The sequence below is a fragment of the Indicator indicator genome, chromosome 11 (assembly GCF_027791375.1).
Source record: "Indicator indicator isolate 239-I01 chromosome 11, UM_Iind_1.1, whole genome shotgun sequence".
In the NCBI taxonomy this organism is placed as follows: Eukaryota; Metazoa; Chordata; class Aves; order Piciformes; family Indicatoridae; genus Indicator; species Indicator indicator.
In genome coordinates this window covers 34,302,253-34,320,464 of record NC_072020.1, presented here as the reverse complement: position 1 = coordinate 34,320,464, position 18,212 = coordinate 34,302,253, and the positions used below count along the sequence as shown (strand labels likewise).

General features: G+C 41.0%; 2 protein-coding genes across 5 annotated transcripts in view; one reads left to right on the top strand and one right to left on the bottom strand.

Annotated features, from left to right (window-relative positions):
• TOP2B (DNA topoisomerase II beta) overlaps positions 1–7,495 on the top strand; it is a 61,203-nt gene extending 53,708 nt beyond the window's left edge. The window contains exons 30-36 of the mRNA XM_054384846.1: positions 1,643–1,801; positions 2,589–2,796; positions 3,307–3,386; positions 3,656–3,766; positions 5,699–5,815; positions 6,738–6,835; positions 7,041–7,495. Coding sequence (XP_054240821.1) covers positions 1,643–1,801; positions 2,589–2,796; positions 3,307–3,386; positions 3,656–3,766; positions 5,699–5,815; positions 6,738–6,835; positions 7,041–7,202 — 935 coding nt within the window. The 3' untranslated portion in view covers positions 7,203–7,495. The remainder of the gene's footprint in view (positions 1–1,642; positions 1,802–2,588; positions 2,797–3,306; positions 3,387–3,655; positions 3,767–5,698; positions 5,816–6,737; positions 6,836–7,040) is intronic.
• A 1,323-nt stretch (positions 7,496–8,818) lies between these two features.
• The window catches only part of RARB (retinoic acid receptor beta), a 207,983-nt gene continuing 198,589 nt past the window's right edge, over positions 8,819–18,212 (bottom strand). For 3 of the 4 annotated variants that reach the window (XM_054385226.1, XM_054385227.1, XM_054385228.1), the window contains 3 exons: positions 13,526–13,730; positions 12,214–12,372; positions 8,819–9,015 (listed from right to left, as the gene is read on the bottom strand). In XM_054385226.1, the coding sequence (XP_054241201.1) occupies positions 8,819–9,015; positions 12,214–12,372; positions 13,526–13,730 (561 nt within the window). The remainder of the gene's footprint in view (positions 9,016–12,213; positions 12,373–13,525; positions 13,731–18,212) is intronic. The other variant, XM_054385229.1, reaches the window with a different exon arrangement.

Genomic DNA, 18,212 nt, shown 5'->3' with positions numbered 1-18,212 from the left:
ATTGAGCTGGAATTGACCATCTAGTTCCAACCCCACTGCTGTGCCCAGGGACATCTGCATCTGACCAAGTTGCTCAAAGCCCTACCCAGCCTGGTCTTGAATGCTTCCAGGGAAAGGGGTACCCACAGCTTCTTTGGGCAACCTGTTCCAGTGCTTCCTCACTCTCATAGCAAAAACTTTCTTTCTAATATCTAATCTAAATCTACCCTCATTCAGTTTAAATCTATTCCCTCTTGTCCTATCACTACAAGTCCTTGTAAAAAGTCCTTCCCCAGCTTTCCTGGAGGGCCCCGTCAGGTACTGGAAAGCTGCTATAAAGTCTCCCTGGAGCCTTCTCTTCCCCGTGCTGAACAACTCCGACTCTCTCAGCCTGTCTTCATAGGAGAGGTGCTCCAGCCCTCCAATTATCTTTGCGGACCTCCTATGAACTTGCTCCAACATGTCCATGCCCTTTCATGATCCTTGCACAGTTAATATGGTTAACCCTATAATTGGGCATTACATGTATTTTTTAATGCCCGGTTTTAATTTTTAACAGAGACTGGGGAATATACCACAATAATGAGTTATTTGATCTGATTTTCTTCCCTGAAGAGATGTGTGGAAACATTTGAAAGTCCTCTGTTGAAATTCCTGTTACGTAAGCTGCTTTTCTAGGGATGGTGTTTTTTACATTTCCTACATTCATTTTGCAAAGAGGGGTTAAATCTTTGCATTTGTGAGTAGAAAACTGGATTATTTTTACAGACAAATTCTGTGCAAACTGAAATTTCTAGTTGGCATGCTCTCTGATGTTGAAGGGCATGACATTCAGCTTCAGTCCAAGTAAAACCTAGTTAAATAACTGGACATGTTGACATAATCATTATGACTTCTAAGAAGCCACACATCTTATGGCTTGGCAGACTAACTGGTATCTACACTCACTTCACTTTTTCCCTCTGTTAGTAGGAATGTATTGCTGATGCTTGAACAATGCATAGTAATTGTGAGGTGGCAACAAAAAAGAAAGCTAAAGATAGAAGAGAGGGTTTAAGCATAAGGGGCTTAAAAAAAAATAGGATAACAAATGGTTGCATAAATAGTTCTTCTGAGATAAGATCTGGTTTTAGTTATTATGGGGTTTATCCAACCTAAATAGATTAACTGAGTACAGTTCTGACTGTGTCATCTATATACACCCTAGCCAATGCTGAGCCAGAGCCCAGCTTGACCTAAGCTTGCCCTGCAACTGACTGACTTCATTGTTCCCCCTCAGTAGGGTATCCTGTGCTTCCCATGTTAATTGAATTTTTCAGTAACTGTTCCAGACCATGTTAATGGAAAACTGATGGTTCTTTTAATGGAAAACCCCAGCAGCTTTTGAAAACATGGAGACTTGATTTCAGAGGAGCTATAACTTCACATTAGAGACTTTTATGTTTTTCAGTCATAAAATAGATTTGCTTGGCAGCAGCAGGTCAGGGTCTTGTGAAATCATTTTGTCACATTAAATTTTTCTTCAGGAAGGAGAAGAAAATCTAAGTACTTAAAGTAGAACTTTTAAAGATAAAAATTTATGCTAAATTTATGCATCATTAATGATTAGAAAAGATGAAAATACTGTCTTACTCTGACTGTAGTAAATGCTTTAACTTGCCAGGTACTAGGGTAAGAAGAACACCATCATCTACAAAACCCAGTGCAAAGAAAGTAAAGAAACGAAACCCATGGTCAGATGATGAATCCAAGTCCGAAAGTGATTTAGAAGAGAATGAACCTGTGATTATTCCAAGAGATTCTCTGCTTAGGAGAGCTGCAGGTAATCAGCCTTCCATGAATTGTACATTATAACTGAAAGTTTCAACTCCAGAACTGTATTTTCCTTTGACCATAACCTTCCTTTAAGACTTTCTCTTCTACAGCTAGCTTGCATTATGCTTTCTTCACTGTGTGCAAACACTTAATGTCAAGATCAGGAACTTAAGAGTGGAAATGAAAGATTTTCTAACTTGGTCCAGAAAGCTTTTCCCTTCTTCTAAACTATGGAATAGAAATTACTTGCCAAACAAGTGAATTACAACAAGAGATAGACAAGAGAATGCTATTACAAACAGCAAAGCCTATTATAATGCCAAATAAGGCCCAAATGGCTAGTATAAATTTATCATAAAACTTCTGAATAGAGCATGAAAAGAAAAAATATCAGAGACTAAAAGTTTGGAAAAGACACAAATATTTGTTTATTTAAGAAAATAGGTTTATCTGGAAAATAGTTTATCAATTTTTCAAGCACTTGATTAGGAAGAATGTTCTAATGATAGATCCAAGAAAACTTCAATTGAAGTGAAGGATTTGCATTCCTTAAAAGCACTCATGCAGTGATGTCTCTATAATGCCATTAGATGAAGGTACATGAGCAAGGCACAAGTGGTATTAGATGGTTGGTAACATTTTATGTCCCTTTGTTCTTTCAGGCTCAAACAAGTTTTTTTGTCTTTGTCTTGTGATTTCTGAGGCAAGGATTGGTTAGTGACTTCCGCTTTAGTTTATTTGTGTATTAACATAAACAGCTATCTTGAAATGTATATGTTTGGGGTTTTTTTTAGCTGAGAGGCCCAAGTATACTTTTGACTTCTCAGAAGAAGAAGATGATGCCGAGGATGATGATGATGCCAACAATAATAATGATTTGGATGAGCTCAAAGTAAAAGCTTCTCCAGTTACAAATGACAGAGAAGATGAGTTTGTTCCCTCAGACAGTTTAGAAAAAGATGAATATGACTTCTCCCCAGCCAAATCAAAACTATCTCCAGAGTAAGTATTGTAACTCAGCAGTATTTTACTAATATTTTTTTGCATGCATAAGTCTCTGACCCAAACTGAGAAACATCATCCTGTTAATACTCTACATATACCATGTAAAATAAAGCTTATACACTTCTGGAGAGGAGTTAAAGCATACAAGATAGACAGGTGTCTAAGGTTGTTACATCAGCTGTGCAGCTGACCTATGCAGAGGTAAACATGGCTTACCACTGTCACTGATACCATTTGTCCAACTGCATTTTATGAGATTCTCCCTGTTCCATCTTGTGCCATTCTAGTATACAGAACTGTAAAAAGAAAAGATGATTCTGGTTATTTTAAGTGCCTGAAGTTCATGACTGAATGGCAATTTTAGGGGTTTGAATGCTGCAAGCAGATACAGAACTGCTAGAAAAGCTGTGTCATGCTAACCCAGAAATTTAATTTCATATGGATAGTCCACATATTTTAACATGTAGTTAATGCAACTCATCATTTTCTTTTCCCATTTGGAAGTAGGAAAATGTCTCAGGACAAGAAAAACCAAGATTTTGGGAACATCTTCTCTTTTCCCTCTTACTCTCAGAAGACAGATGATGGTGAGCTTGTTTTCAACTGTTACGGAATATATATTGAGGAGTTTGTGGTATACACAAGCTTCACACAGTAGTTACAGAAGAAGGATGTCCAGATTTATAAAGGGGAAAGGGAAAGGAGGTTCTGATCCTTAGAGGAGCAAAGCTAAGAAAGTCACAGTACAGCCATAGTCTTAGCTGTAGTATCAGAAGGGACTTCCTTGAGATAACTTTTGACCGCAATTAATACTAATGATGTAAAACATGCAGTGAATCATAATCTGTGTTTGTAGATATAGCAAAATTGGACAGTGATGAAGAGGATTCTGCTCCTGTTTTCTCCTCATCTTTTGCCCCAAAACAAACAGAGAAAATACCAAGTAAAACAGTAGCTGCTAAGAAGGGTACGTATAGGATTGTCCTGTAAGCCAATCTGTTTATTTTGCGTTGTCTGTTCACATCTTCAAAGCAGAAACTGCATTCATTTATTTTGAGCTGGTGAAAGTCAATATAGGGTGTGAACTTCCTCCAGCTCTGTAATGGTATTCATTTCTTTCTTTTGACTGACTACTGTAGTGTCAAAACTTAATGCTTTTCACATTCGGAACTGGTGTTCAACCTTTCATTGTTTTAAGTAATGGGAGGTTTTTACCCTCAGGGAGTAAGTGCAAAAGTGAAACAATATGACCTTGGGGTTGAAGATAGTCTTCTATTATGGATCTAACTTTAAAAGGAAGGAGAGCAAGTGCAAAGGAGAAATCCCCAAGAATGTCCTAAGTAGGTGTTGTGGTTTAAAACCTGTTAGCAACTAAGCACCACACAGCCACTTGCTCACTTCCAACAACACACACACCCCCTCACCGGTGGGATGGGGGAGAGAGTCATGGCTGAGATACAGACAGTTTAATAGGTAAAACAAAAGCCACACACAGAGCAAGGAATTAATTCACCACTTCCCATCAACAGGCAAGAACCATCTCTAGGAGAGCAGAGCTCTGTCACATGTAACAGTTATTGGTATTGTAATATCCCATCCAATCAGTCTTGCCCTGGGAGTGTCTATTTTGTGGTGAAACAAAGGTTCCAGAGCTGGTTGAATTTCTGTGACTTAAGAGGTTGGGTTTGTAAGCATAGAAGGCTGAATCTGAAGAACCATTTGTTATGTCTTGCTACCTCTGCAGCCACATTCTCTTCTCAATGAGGAGAAATGAAAGGCGTAGGTATGGCTTCAGCTTTTCAGACTTTGATCAGTTTCAGATGAAATGTTTTGACCTCTGGTGTTCCCTACAGAGGATCAAAAAGACTACGGAGCTTACTTGTTGCTTCCCTCCCCAAGTCTTATCTGAAATGCTGCTACAGCCAACACTATTTTTTCCCCTATATGTGATGCCAAAAGCAGCTTTAATTTTTGTGTCATCAAGACATAATACTCGGACTACTCACTGGGTAGTCTCACCAAAAAATGGAAAGACGTTACTGTCCTTGTGCAGTGACTTTCCAGTGGGTAGGAGTTTAAGGCATCAGGGCCAAAAATTTGTGGAGACGCTTTCTTCTTGTCTGAACACATTCCCCTAGTGATACCGTAAATGAAACCTCTCACAAATGTCCACATTCCAGGTATCTGGAGTGTTTTTACATGTGCCTCATCATCTTTGAGGCATTTGTGGCTGATGGAGTGAAGGTCAGTAGTGGATCTGCGGTTTTTGCAAAAGACTGACTCTTCGTTAACCATATAGAACACATTACCTGATGGTAATCACCCCTTGCCACCCACTGTGTGAACATAGCAATGTCTTTGAAAGATGGCAGCACTTGTTGTAGCAGGAATTGAAGTTCTGTAAGAAATCCAGAGGTATGTGCTCTTCCTGGTTTTTTTGGAAGGTCCCATTCACTGAGATTGACAGAAAGCTGTCTCAGTCAGATGCGTTGTCTGTCAGACCCCTGCAGTCGTCATGGGGAAGGTTGTCCTGCAGCTGTACTGCAGCTAAGGCAAAAATGTCACAAGCAGCAAGATGTATCTATGAACACTGTCATGTACCCAAATGTGTTTAAAGTACCCAGCTCTTGTTGCTGTAGTTAACTGGTATCCTGTTTTGTAGTCAAAAGAGATGAAAAAGTATTTAATCAAAACTCCTGGAGCTTGCCCAGCGTACTGATACATCTCAAAGTATGACAAAAGAAACCTGTTTATTCCATATACTGAAGTGTATTTTCACCAGGTGTAGAAACCACTCATCTTGTTCTAGTATCTGCATTTATGCTGTAATTAGAGTATCTAATAAAATGTAATACTTAGAACTGGTATGTGAATTTAACGTATTTAGTATCTCTAACAGCAAAACTAGATGCACCCCCGAAACCTAAAAGAGCTCCCAAGGCCAAGAAGGTGGAAACTGTAAACTCTGACTCAGATTCAGAATTTGGCATTCCAAAGAAGACTGCAGCACCTAAAGGTAGGTTATGGTGCTGTACTGCTCGAGACTCCGGTCTCTGTTCTCTGCAGCACAGGTTCACAATCATTTTTATAAGGAAGCAGAACGTGTCTTTCTAAAATTAGAGCCACATTGATTTATTAGTAAATTAATCACTAGTAGCTTGCTCAGCCATGAGCCTTTTCTGTAACAAATAGTGTAACTACCGTTTTTTCTTGGCAAACAATGTCTGAACTGTCCTTTGCTGCTAGGAATGTATTTAATAGCTCTGGCTCTTCCTCTTTTTCTGGTCACCCTCTGCTGGATGATGCTTTTTTTTTTTTTTTTTAACCTCAGCTTTTTTCCAGACAGTAACATGAAGGCAGTGACTCTGGCCTATTCAACCCATTCTTTGGTATCCCAGTTATCAGTTGTCAGAGTCCTCGCAACACAGCATCCTAAGGGGTGTTATCAGAGGAGTCTGTGAAGGATGTGCCAATGTTGATGGTTGAGATTAGCAGTAAACTAAATAGTAAAGGTGAATTACTGCTGAAGGTGACTGAGGACTTGCAGTACCTCGGAAGTCTAGAAGTCATTGGTCTAGAACTGAAAGCTTGAATTGCTAGGGTGAGTGCTAACTTTGGAAGAAATACAAAATATTTAAAACCAAGAAAACAAAGCATTATGCATTTTACTGCTGTTGTGAAGAAGCTTGAGTTTTAAGCTACATTTGAACTTAACCATGTAGGCGTGCTGCAGTAATGTCACTGGGTTTTGTTCAGTTTGCTGAACTCTGGGGTTTTATTTTAAAAACCTTGAAACAAACACAAACAAACAAACAAAAGTAGCAACCCCCCCAAACCAACCAACTCAACAAACAAACACACATTCCAAGCAATCAAACAAACAAAAACCCCCAAAACCCCACAAAGATAACAAAATTAAATTGTATTCTCTCACCTAGGAAAAGGTAGAGGTGCAAAGAAAAGGAAAGCGTCCAGTTCAGAAAATGAAGGTGAATACAACCCTGGGAAGAAAACACCTAAATCAACGCCAAGCAAGGTCAGTGCAATCTATGCTTTTTGATCCTTGTAGAAAGAACTTGCTTTACGTAGTAAGTGAATGTCCTTATTGTAGGTTACCTAGAGGATAATGGGAATTTAGGTGTGTTTAGAAATGAGACATTAGAGGAGGTTTCTTCAGGTCTGAATATTAAAAGGGAAAACATACACAGCATCACAACTGATTTGTCTTTTCTTTCCTAAAGAAATTCAAGAAGGCTGCTTTTGACCAGGATTCTGATGTGGAAATCTTTCAATCAGGCTTTGCCTCTGAAACTGCCCCAAAGCCACGGACAGGCCGGGCAAGAAAAGAAGTTAAATATTTTGCAGATTCTGATGAAGATGATGATTTTGATATGTTTAATTAAGTGCCCAAAGAGCACACAGATGTTTTCCAACAAATAATCTTGTGTTGTCCTTTTGTCCCTTCTGTCATAAACTTTTGTACATTTGACTTATTTTATGTGATAATGTAATGGATGTTTTTTATTATTGTGTGTAGGCATTTTAACATTTTGTTCTTACACCTACAGTTTTATGCTCTTTTTTACTCATTGAAATGTTGTGTATTTGTCTGACTGGCTTGTAGAGATGTTCTAGACAGCTGTGCTAAAGCACATTTTAATTGTCAAGGTTGCAAACAGCAAACCTGCTTTTTCAAATGAAGTTTAAACATTAAAAAATGGAAAACTACTCTGTGTGTGTGTGTGTGTGTGTATCAGTTGGACCCCAGGGACTACTGCTACACAGAGGTTTTTTAAAATAAATATATTTTATTCTTTGCCAGGAGACTCCATGGAAAAAAGGTAAACAGTATATGAACATAGAAAGCATTGTTAAACAATCTCAATGTACAAACAGAGCCAGTGAAAGTACATCACAGACTTGCTAGAATATATATAAAAAAAAATCTACTAGTGCTTTAAATGAAACCTAAACTGACACTTTAAATCTGTTAACCATTCTACCACAGTTTTCACTCTGCTTCATGGTGATTTAACAAGACCAAGAAGGCAGATTCTCTCCTTGTTTTCCTAGCAGTCTCAGCTGTACTTTCCTAGCGCCTGGAAGCCTGGGTAACCCTGCCACTTCCTGGCAGTCAGTGCTAAGGGAAATACCCCAGACTTGCTAATCCAAGAGCTGTAAATAAGCCTGCTGGTTATCATCCCATGAAGTTTCCCTAATGGCTTGTGAACAAGTAAACAAAACCACGGTAACACTAGAAAGTGTTTCTGCCTTGGAGGCTATCATTGCTGTAGAATGTAGCTAGGTCACCAGCCAGGTAAGAAACCACTTCTTTAAATTTTAAAGTGACATTGACAGTGGAAAAAATGACATCTGAATAACTGATCTGGCAGTTAATGCTGATACCAATTCCTGCTAGTGCAGTGACTTTCTGTATACATTTTACAAGCAAGGTGATGCAACTTGAGAGCATCAAAGACAATTTGTCATATCAAACCAAATCAGACGGTCCTTTAAACTTCCTTTTCTGGATGTGTACAGTAGTCCACTTCATATGGTTGGTGTCTGGATCAGTTTAGGTATGAGAGATGAAAAGAAAGCACCAAACATCCAGTAGAGAAAGTACAGCCATATATTTGTATGTACAAAGTCATCAGAAATGTAACTGGAATTTAAGTTTGACATCTGACTTGTCACCATGCAGTCTTGACTGTTCAGAGGAGAAAACAGAAGCTTAACTATTTTTTTGCAAGAAATGGCTGATTTAGGATTTCAAAAGTTTGCATTTTCTAGTTTTAAGAGTTTAAACAGCAAGGAGTATATATCGATACATACGAAAATGTCTTGGTCCTCGTTGAGTTTTTATCTATCTATCTATCTATATATATATATACATACATATATAGATATATGTCTAAGTCCAGAAACTAAGCAGCAGTAAAAATGTTTTGTTTTTTTTCTTGCTTTTCATCCCTGTACATAAGATGTTGGGAATGTCTGAAGTAGCTGGAAAAATGTCTTATTGCACCATAGGTGATTGACTGACACTGCTGTTATCCACTGAACTAGGCGAGATACTGGGACTGTGGTCGGCAGCTTTTCCATTTGAGGTTGGTGTCAGTGGCTCATGTCCTTCAGAGTTCTCCAGCATTTCCTGAATAAGAGGTGGCATCGATCCAGGGATTTCCATTTTCAATGTAATGACACGTTCTGCACCTTTAAAAAGAAAACAGCGCCCCTCCATTAGTACAATTCCTACAATTTTTTCTTTGTTTAGCATCAGCAGCAGTCATTTCAGGGTATGTGATTTTAATGGATCTGGTCTTGCACACACAGTTATGTCATTCACTACAAGAAACAGGACTTACACAAGTGCTCTAGCCAATTCCTTATCCACTGAACAGTCTACCCAGCAAACCACATCTTTCCATCTTGGTGAGCAGGATGCTGTGGGGACTGTGTCAGCGGCCTTGCAGCAGTCCAGATAGATCACATCCATAGGTGGTCCCTTATCCACTGTCTCTTATCCATAGTCGCTTTGTCATAGAAAGCCACTGGGTTGGTCAGGCAGGATTTTCTACAAGTAAATTGGATGACCTGCTGCTTTTCACAACAGGAACCAAAGCAGCATTAAAAAAAAACTGAAAAAATAAACTGTGATCACATAGATGTCTTCATAAATTGGAATCTACAGATTTAAGTCTGTACTGGGTCTGCAAAGAGTTCAGAATGACAAAAATTTTGGCTGATTTGTGTTAAATAGGTGAAGTTAATCCTCAAGTCAGAACATTTCTTGCCCAGATAGAAGACTATGTAAAGTAAGAATCAGAATGTAACAAACCATTGTTTTATAAAAGAACAAATTTCAGGCAAAGGGAGACTGGTTTTGCGAGGCTGCCTCCTGTAGTTTCCAAGCATCTTCTCTTGTGCTAATTAACCACAGAGGTACACGAAAATGTCACTGCTGTTTACCTCTGCTGAACAGATTTGTAGCTATAACCTCAGCATTCAAGTATGTGGTCTAACACAGTGCATATGATTCCTAAGCATCTTAAAACTTGAGTCTAATGGAATAGGAATCAATGCTTGTAAAAAATGGAGGAAGGCAAGAAGAGTCAAAATAATTAACAAGAAAATAGTCTGGTTATTGAAGCTAGAGTCCAAAAGAGAGAACCAATGCATACATTCTGCTCATCCATGTTGCTGCAATGTACATGCTGGAGAGACCATACTGTCACCATGCTGGTAACTCCAGCATGGAACGGAGCACTTTTGTTCATGCTTGAGCCAAGGAGCTTCAAAAATCATCTACAAAGGCAATAAGCAACCTTCCAAGTGAATGCAGACTAAAAAAACTCAAATACTTTAAGACCAAAGTGACAAGCACTGTAATTAGAAATAAATTAATGCAGAATTATGCTGAGAGCTTCTTCGAGAACCATCTAGTCCAGTGCTGATGAACTGAATCTGGCCACATTAAATGCCTGCTTTCTCCTGATACGGAGTAGGTCAGCTGCAGTACCAAGTGTCTGTGGTTATTCCAGGGCAGAGCCACAGTAATTTTTCACGTCTTGTCAAGTTCCAGTGGGCTACAAGAACTCAGTCTCCTGCTTCAGTCCCACAAATGCTTAATTCTTTTGTTATAGTGCTTCTAAAGCCACAGAAGAATACAATTGTGTAAGGAACTCTGGCATAAGGAGAGAGTCGTTTTGGTTCATGCTTGCTTTGGTAACTGCTTTCAGAGAGGACATACCCCAAAAAGTGCACACCTTTTCAAAGGAAACTCGGGACACACCCAGCTCTCCAGGACATCACTGGTCCTTTGCTATGATTTAGTTCTACTATAAAACATTAATGATATAATTAAATGTAAACACTTAGGTCAGAATGGAAAGAATCGTATGTACGTTGGACATAGAGACAGGAGCTGGAGGGCTCTGGCAAAGAAGCAGGAAAGTGGATTTGTCACAAGCAAATGAAAACCCCTAAATATTTTCATAGCTCAGTATTGCAGCAAGTTTATTTTGCAGATTCAGTTCAATGGAGCTTGCTTTACTTGAGGGTAACCAGCAAGCTTAGATAACCTGGTAAGTGGTTGCTTTTTAGGATACTTTTGCTTCCAGCTCTGGTGTTTCCCTTCAAAGTTATTCTTTTGGTACCAGTCAAGCCACTGCTTTCTATAAGCAGCCGTAACATAATCTTTTAACTTGCATATTGTTCAAAGTGTGACAGGTCAGGGCTTAGTGTAAAACAAGTGTATGCAAGTGTTTTAGCAGCTAGGCTCTTTTCCCTGAGTTCTTACCAAATCCCATGTCAAATAAAATCAGTAATGTTTTCAGAAGTATCAATCCAATCTGTAGCACCACAGATACCTCTACATACAAGCTCATGTGTTTGCTGTCTATCAAAGGTAGCACATCTGTAGCTGAGTAACCACAGTAAAAAAGTGGAACTGCATCAACCACTGTACAAAAAAATAAGAAATGCAGCACTTCAGCCTCTGTATTCAGGCTGGTACATCTCTAGCATAGCTCCCCAAAGTCTGGAGGTGAACATGCTTCCAGGAAACAGCTGGACAAGCCTGAAAATGGGTCTTGGGGAGACAGGGGAGTACACAAACAAAAGGAGCACAGCCACCTTTGATGCCTCAGCACAGAGCAGAACAGGCGTGGCACAGAGCTGCCACAAGCTGCCACACCGCTTACTGTCCATGGCTAGTTTTAGAAGAGCTGCACAGTCTATCCTGTCGGGCTGTACATGCCAAAGGACAAAGCATTAAGTAGGGACCCTCTGATTAAATGAAAACATTCAGCTCTACCTGTGTTCTAGAGGGTTCATGGGCCAGTGCTTAGACGGTTAGTTTCACATTACCAACCAATCACTAGACTATAGGAAATGTTAAAAGCAAAACTGATCCATGTGTAAATCTGGTTGGACTGGATTAGAAGTTCTGAATCTCCAAAATCCTGAATCAAAATCAGTTCTAAGTCTTCAGTACATCAGACCACAGCTTAGGGGAATTCTGGATGCATGCATGCTTTCTGCTGTCTGTAAACAAGCTGCATTTCTTTGAAAGCCATTAGTGAGACCAAGTCCACATTAACCCGCACCCCTGTGAACATTAGCAAAGGTTTAATTTAGGCCTTTATCTTAAAGTGACTAGCAAAGTGTTCATGCAAACGTGTTGCTAATCCACTTCTACCCAAGACATCATTTTCACTTCAAGTTGCACGAAGAGTGTATCACTGTGTATGTTTAAAGCAGAACCAACTTAAACATGACAACGTAAAAAAGGGAAGAGAAAGGTCACAAGGACCTTTCTTTGAAATATTAAACAACAACCTAAGTCTCTAGGCCAGTTTTCTCTGAAAGGTAACAGTGTCCCTACTGCTGACTTACTGGGAGACACTCTACCTTTTGCACTGATGCTACGAAGATCTGTGATTTTCATTAAGATCTTTGGGAACATGTGAGGCTTGTTGGGTCGTCTCTTTCGGATATAAATTTTCAGTGCTTCCAGCAATGGTTCCTGAAGCTTATCCACTTTCATTGGTTCTTCAAGGTCCTGGCGATCTGTAGGAAAGGATCATAGCACTCTCATGATTTAAAATTATTAATTTTTTTTTTACCAAGTCCAAATCACAGAAGCTCCTTCATGTTCTCTGTTAGAATTCCATGAATTTCATTGTCTCCAGTTATGACCCACACTCTTCTATAGGAAGAGGACAAACCACAGCTTTCTGAGATTCCTTTTCATTTGGTGACTGGAAAAGGTTTATCATTTGAGTGGTCCAGAATTACCAGTTTGCTCTTGTACCTCCCTCTCCAAAGTGAAAACACCTCTCTGTAAACAACATTCAGAATTAATTCTGCGTGTCACTGAGGTGACAGAAGTAATTTTTTGCATGCATACTGAAATAAAGAGTTACCATCAGGTATCAGCAGATGGCAGTGCTAGCTTGAGTGACAATAAGTGTCACCCATAGGCCAGGATACGGCAAGCACACATTAATGACAGAGCCTAGCGATGGTTTTGATGGGATATGGTTATACGGACATAGAATTGGAATGATTTGGTACTAAAGGGCCACTGTCCATAAAGACTGACTCCAGGGTGAAACCATGCCAATGGCCCCGCTAAAGTATGTTTCCACTGCTGGTCCCCATTTTGCAAAGGAGCAGAGAGACTAGGTGATTAAAGTTACAGACATTTACAGAGGAGTTTGGAAACGACCATGATTTTACCTGACAGTGTCCCTTTCAACATGTAATCAGGCCCTCCAAACCATGTCATCAGTGCCACTGCTCAGTGTAATCTGTTTTTTCCATAACAAAAGTTATGACCAGTGACTTCCACGTGAATGTTGCTGTATGCACAGGCAGGAGCAAAAGCTGCGTAACAGGCACCTTGCCATAAGCAAATAATTCATGCAGATCCCTAGGTACTGCTTACAGAAAAGCGCAGCAGGATGTATCCTGTAGTCTTCATCAGGCAAATAACAGAATTGATTCATTTACAAATGTCTCTATCATAAACCAAATAAATACTGCCAGTGGGAAACAAACCTTTAGTCTTAAGTGATTTATAAAACACACATAATAATAACATTACATGTACCCATTTCATATATATGTTTTAGTACAGGAAAGCAAACCAGGTAAAACATAAAAGAAGATGTTATTGTCTGTCCTTTTCAAATGCATCCAAGCTCGTGCTGTACGGTACCTCCACAGATCAAGCAGATGGCACTAAGGAGGCCTGTTTCTGTATCATCCATTTCCAAAGGCAGGAGCTGGTTGGCAAAGGTGAACACGAGATCGGTCAGAGGGCCAAATCCCGCGTTGTGCATCTGAGTTCGGTTTAGGGTAAGGCCATCTGAAAAGGTCATGGTGTCTTGTTCTGGTGTATATCTTGTGCAAATTCTAAGGATCTGTGGAAGGACACAAAAAAAAGAGATCTGAGGTTTGTTGCATTTTCTTGACATAGCAAATGATGCATGAAACTGCAGGGCGTGGCCAGGTCAAAACAATCCAAAATCAAACTCCAATTTACTCAGTTCTAGTAGGATGAAAATTTTCTGGTACAGCACAAATAAAGTAAACTGACTACAGGTATTTTTTGGTATTTTTTATAACAGAAGTTGAGGAACAGTAATTTTCCCCCTAGTTATAGAGTAATCAAAACTTCTATGCAATTGTCACCACTTAGGTCACCATCATTACCATAATATTCACATAAACTGCTCTTTAGTTAGTGTGTTCCATGCACCTAACTATAAAATGCTCTTGCTCTGCTGATCTCATCCATCAAGATGTCACCTCTTCCACCATACCGGTATTTCCCTGCCTTTGGGGGGCGGTTTTATATGACAGTGCTTCTCTGGGCTGTTTCTTTGGTAAAGACAAAGCCTTTCTGCAGTACAGGTAGCCTGTTGTGTGGGGTGTTGCTCGAGGTGCCTGCCTTCCTTCTGTCACAGCAAGCTGAAGAAGACCACCCTGTGTGAGGGCTCCCCAGAGAGCAGTGCAGAGCCCTCTGTCTCCTGAGCAGCTGCAGTTCCAGTCTCCATGGAATGCTGTTTGCTTGCCAGCCTGGAAGCTCGCACCTGAGTGGATTATCAAACTCTGACCCTCCACATGGCCATGCACAGCCCCAACAGCAGCCTGAGCAGTGGGCCCAGCATTTTTCCTTTATGGTTGTTGTTGCTTCCGTGTGCTGCAACATTGAACCTTCTCACCAGCCCTGCCAGCCTCTGGCACTTGCCCAGAGTGCTGCTAAAGGCATGCACCCTGCCTGCCTGCCTGCCTGGTGCAAAGTGTATCCTCCTGCCACCCACGATGTCCCCCACTCCCGAGCAAGCCCAGGCATTGCTGGTTTTGGCAAATTTGCTTTGTATGCTGATGTGCACCCAGCAGTGACCCCACATAAAAGCATTCAAGGGAAGGATGGGGATTCACACCTCTAACTGGACATGCAGGAATGCAAAACACACAAACCAACCACTGAGGATGCTCTGCACTTTGTTGGTAAATGTCCCCTGGGTAAACACAGCATGCAGAGTGCTGTCACAGCAGAAGTGGCAGCACTGCCAGAGAGCGTGAGCAGGGGAAGGCTTTCGCCTCCCAGAGCAAACCCAGGCTGTGCCTCATGATAGACTTCATCCAGTATAGGCATATTTGTACAGCTGCTATAAATGAACATTGCAGTAAAGATCAAATAGAAGAGATGCCCATCATGGTGACATGTTTCTGTTACATATACCAGTGCTTAATGTTTAAAACAGAGGTGGAGGATGGCTTATCCCTAAACTAAAATAAAAAAGCATGCAGAAGGCTAATGGATGATTAGCTCAGCTAAGATACAGCTGTACTTTTTCAGAGCTTGACTCTATTTATTTCCCATACAGCCATCCTAGTTGGTTTTAAAGATTCAGCAGAGATGATTTAAATGAATGTAAGTGAGTACAGGGAGAATTTTAATTATTCCTATGGCTGCTGAAGCTCTGAGTCAGAGGCTCCAGCACTTGGCAGCTGAGCAGTCTGGGCTTGGTTCTCCCACTTTGGTATTTGCCTGGCAACACTGCTCCAAATTGCTTAGGAAGAGAATGAGTAGGACATGGCATGTAAGAGACCTGCAGAGAAGCTTTTATTTATCCTCTGAAATTCCCTGGTAGGAGACTTAATAGGGTGTATTCCTGCAGAAGTTGCTTCAACTGTTTTCTGTCTCAGCAATATTATTTCACACTGAAGTACTCAGATTCTATGTGGTTGGCCAGGCATGTTCCACATGGTTCCTCTCCCCCTCAACTACAGTAAGCTCTTCAATGTTGGGGCTTTCGCGACATTGTACGATTATACTGAGTTCTAGGTGGTAACATGGGGTCATGGTATGGCGGTGCTTAGAGGAAGGATATGTAAATAGTGTGGCTACGTTAACCAATCAGCTTCATGGAAGGGGCGCGTGCAGTACGTGTGGACAAGACGGCGTAGCCAATAGAAGGACGCATGCTCGCGGCATGAAGGCCAGAGCGGAAATGTTTGGTCTATATAAGCAACTACTGATGGTTCAATAAAGTTGGATTTGAACTTGCATCACATTGATGTGTCGTTCTTCCCGCTCACCTGTATGGCTCGCGGCACTTCAAGTACAGGCACAAATACAAACACATGGCACTCAAATTCTTCCCTGACCACAAATTCCCCACTAACATAAGTGATCTTAAAGGGCTGGTGGTAACTCCAAAGGTATCATGTAATAACCAAAGTGTATTTCAGGATAATTAGCAGAAATGAACTCTCTAAAGCATGGCACAGGCTGCCAGTAAGAGACAGTACTGCTTACCATGTTCTGCACTGCCCGCAGCCACCAGCAGTTCTCACCCCTAAACTCTGCTGTCAGGAATGCTTTTATATCATCAAAAGAATTTTACAGAAAGGAGAAGAAACATGCAGAGTTTGTTGTTTTCAAGATAAGCAAGGTTTGAAAACTTTGCATATTTATTGAGAAACCCAAGAGCTACTTGCTTTACCACTTCAATGCCATGCAAGAGAAACTGGAGTGAAGCTCTTCCCACCCAAGCCTGCATACAGAGTAGCTGCCTTCCAGTATGGGTGCGTGGCCTGTGATGATCAGGAGGAGGAATCAGGCTCTGTACTACTGAAGTGGTACTGATTTTCCCCTACCTCAGCTGGGGAATAACGTAGTCCTTTTGTCTGACTGCTGTTTTAATTGGTAAATCTTAGCAACATGAGTTCTCCCTCCATACCCTCAGGACTCTTAGCTCAACAAATCAGCAGAGCAGGACTTGGAGCTCAATCTGGCCATGGTGTTTCCTGAAGGCTGCCTGCAGCCTCCTGGGCAGCTGCCCAAGCAGGGCTTGCAGACAGTATCCTCTCTGTGAGGGCAAGTGTTGTTGCTAGCTGCCAGTACCATGCTGCCCAAAGACTCCAAGTCTGGAGGGACTGGGGTGCCCTGGAAGAGTCATCCTGAACAGCCCACAGGTTGAACATGTCTCCTGCCTTACAGCAGCCTGCTGGCTGCTTTGCTGCGAAGTTCTCCATGCTCACCCCCGTACGCCCCTACTCCATTTGAGGGTGCGTGTTTGGGGTGCTCAGCCAAGACCTACCAGATTACTGCCTCCCCAGGGCTCACACAGAGGAAGACTTCCACCCTGGATCCTCACTGGGAATGAATCAGAAGTTAGGTTACCCAGCCTACAGTCCCTGAGGGCATACACAGAAGGTGATTTCCAGGGGCTTTGCAAAAATCAGGATTAAAATATAAAGGTCCTGAGGAAGTTAGGCAGCAAGTAGGATAGATTCCTAAATGCTGTACCAGCTGTCAACTGGAGTGCAGTGGCTCTGCTGAGCACTGACACAGTTGAAGCTCAGCTATGTGTCTTCTGCAACACACTTAGCTTGACTGGAGCAGTTGGGTCTCAGGTTTCTCCTGCATTCCTTCAACATTACCCCACAACATGCTGTTACTGAATGCCAAGACAGACCATTTGAAACGCAGTCTTCTTAAAAATGTCTTTCATCAAGGGCTGCAAAAAGCCATGGATATTGCTGAAGCACTACTAAATCTTTCTTGGGCAAGCTTCCAGTATTGAAGGGAAACTGATTCCAAGATCATATTCACCAAAGAACATATGGGAAATGTCAGAACTTCAGAATAAGAAATCATGGAATCTTTCTCCACTTTAAACTGAACCACTATCTAGAAGACATTCTCCTAATGTCCTCAGTGTTGTTTAGATTTTGTAAACAAGCCAAGTATTTTAGTTGTCACTCTGCTCTTAAACACCGCTTGCAGTCATAAATAAGGTCCTTGCCTATGATTAAAGGACCTTTGTTTTAAGGACTATTTATATCCTAAAGCAGTTACAAAGTGCAAAGCAAAACCCCTATGGGTTGCCCACAGAATTATTACTCATTTAAAACATACTATTTAAGGCAAACTGTTGGGGTGGGGTTGGTTTGTTTGTTTTTAAGAAATGCTGTTTTTTGATGCTGGCTGCTTTAGCGGGCTGGAACAGAGGAGAAACCCAAGGAGGTGACTCTGAACTAATGAACACATGGCCAGGGTGCTGCCATACCCCATTGGCGTAAGTTCTACCACACACACAAGTGCCTTCATAGCATTAACATGCAGGAGTTTAAAACAGAAAGCAAAAAATGACATTATTAAGGATTAGTGCCCAAGGATTTGCAGGGAAATGGTGCTCAGAGTGTGTCTCCACATACAAAACAAACCGTGTGAGACACTTCTCATGATTAGAAGTAGCTTGCTGGCAGGTGGGCAATATGCACTATTAAACCACTCCTCCAAGTACTGAATTCAGTTTGAAGATGCAGAGCTGCAGCACAGTTGCAGTGATGTGCAGGTGGTGTGGGTTGAATGGAGATGGGCACTT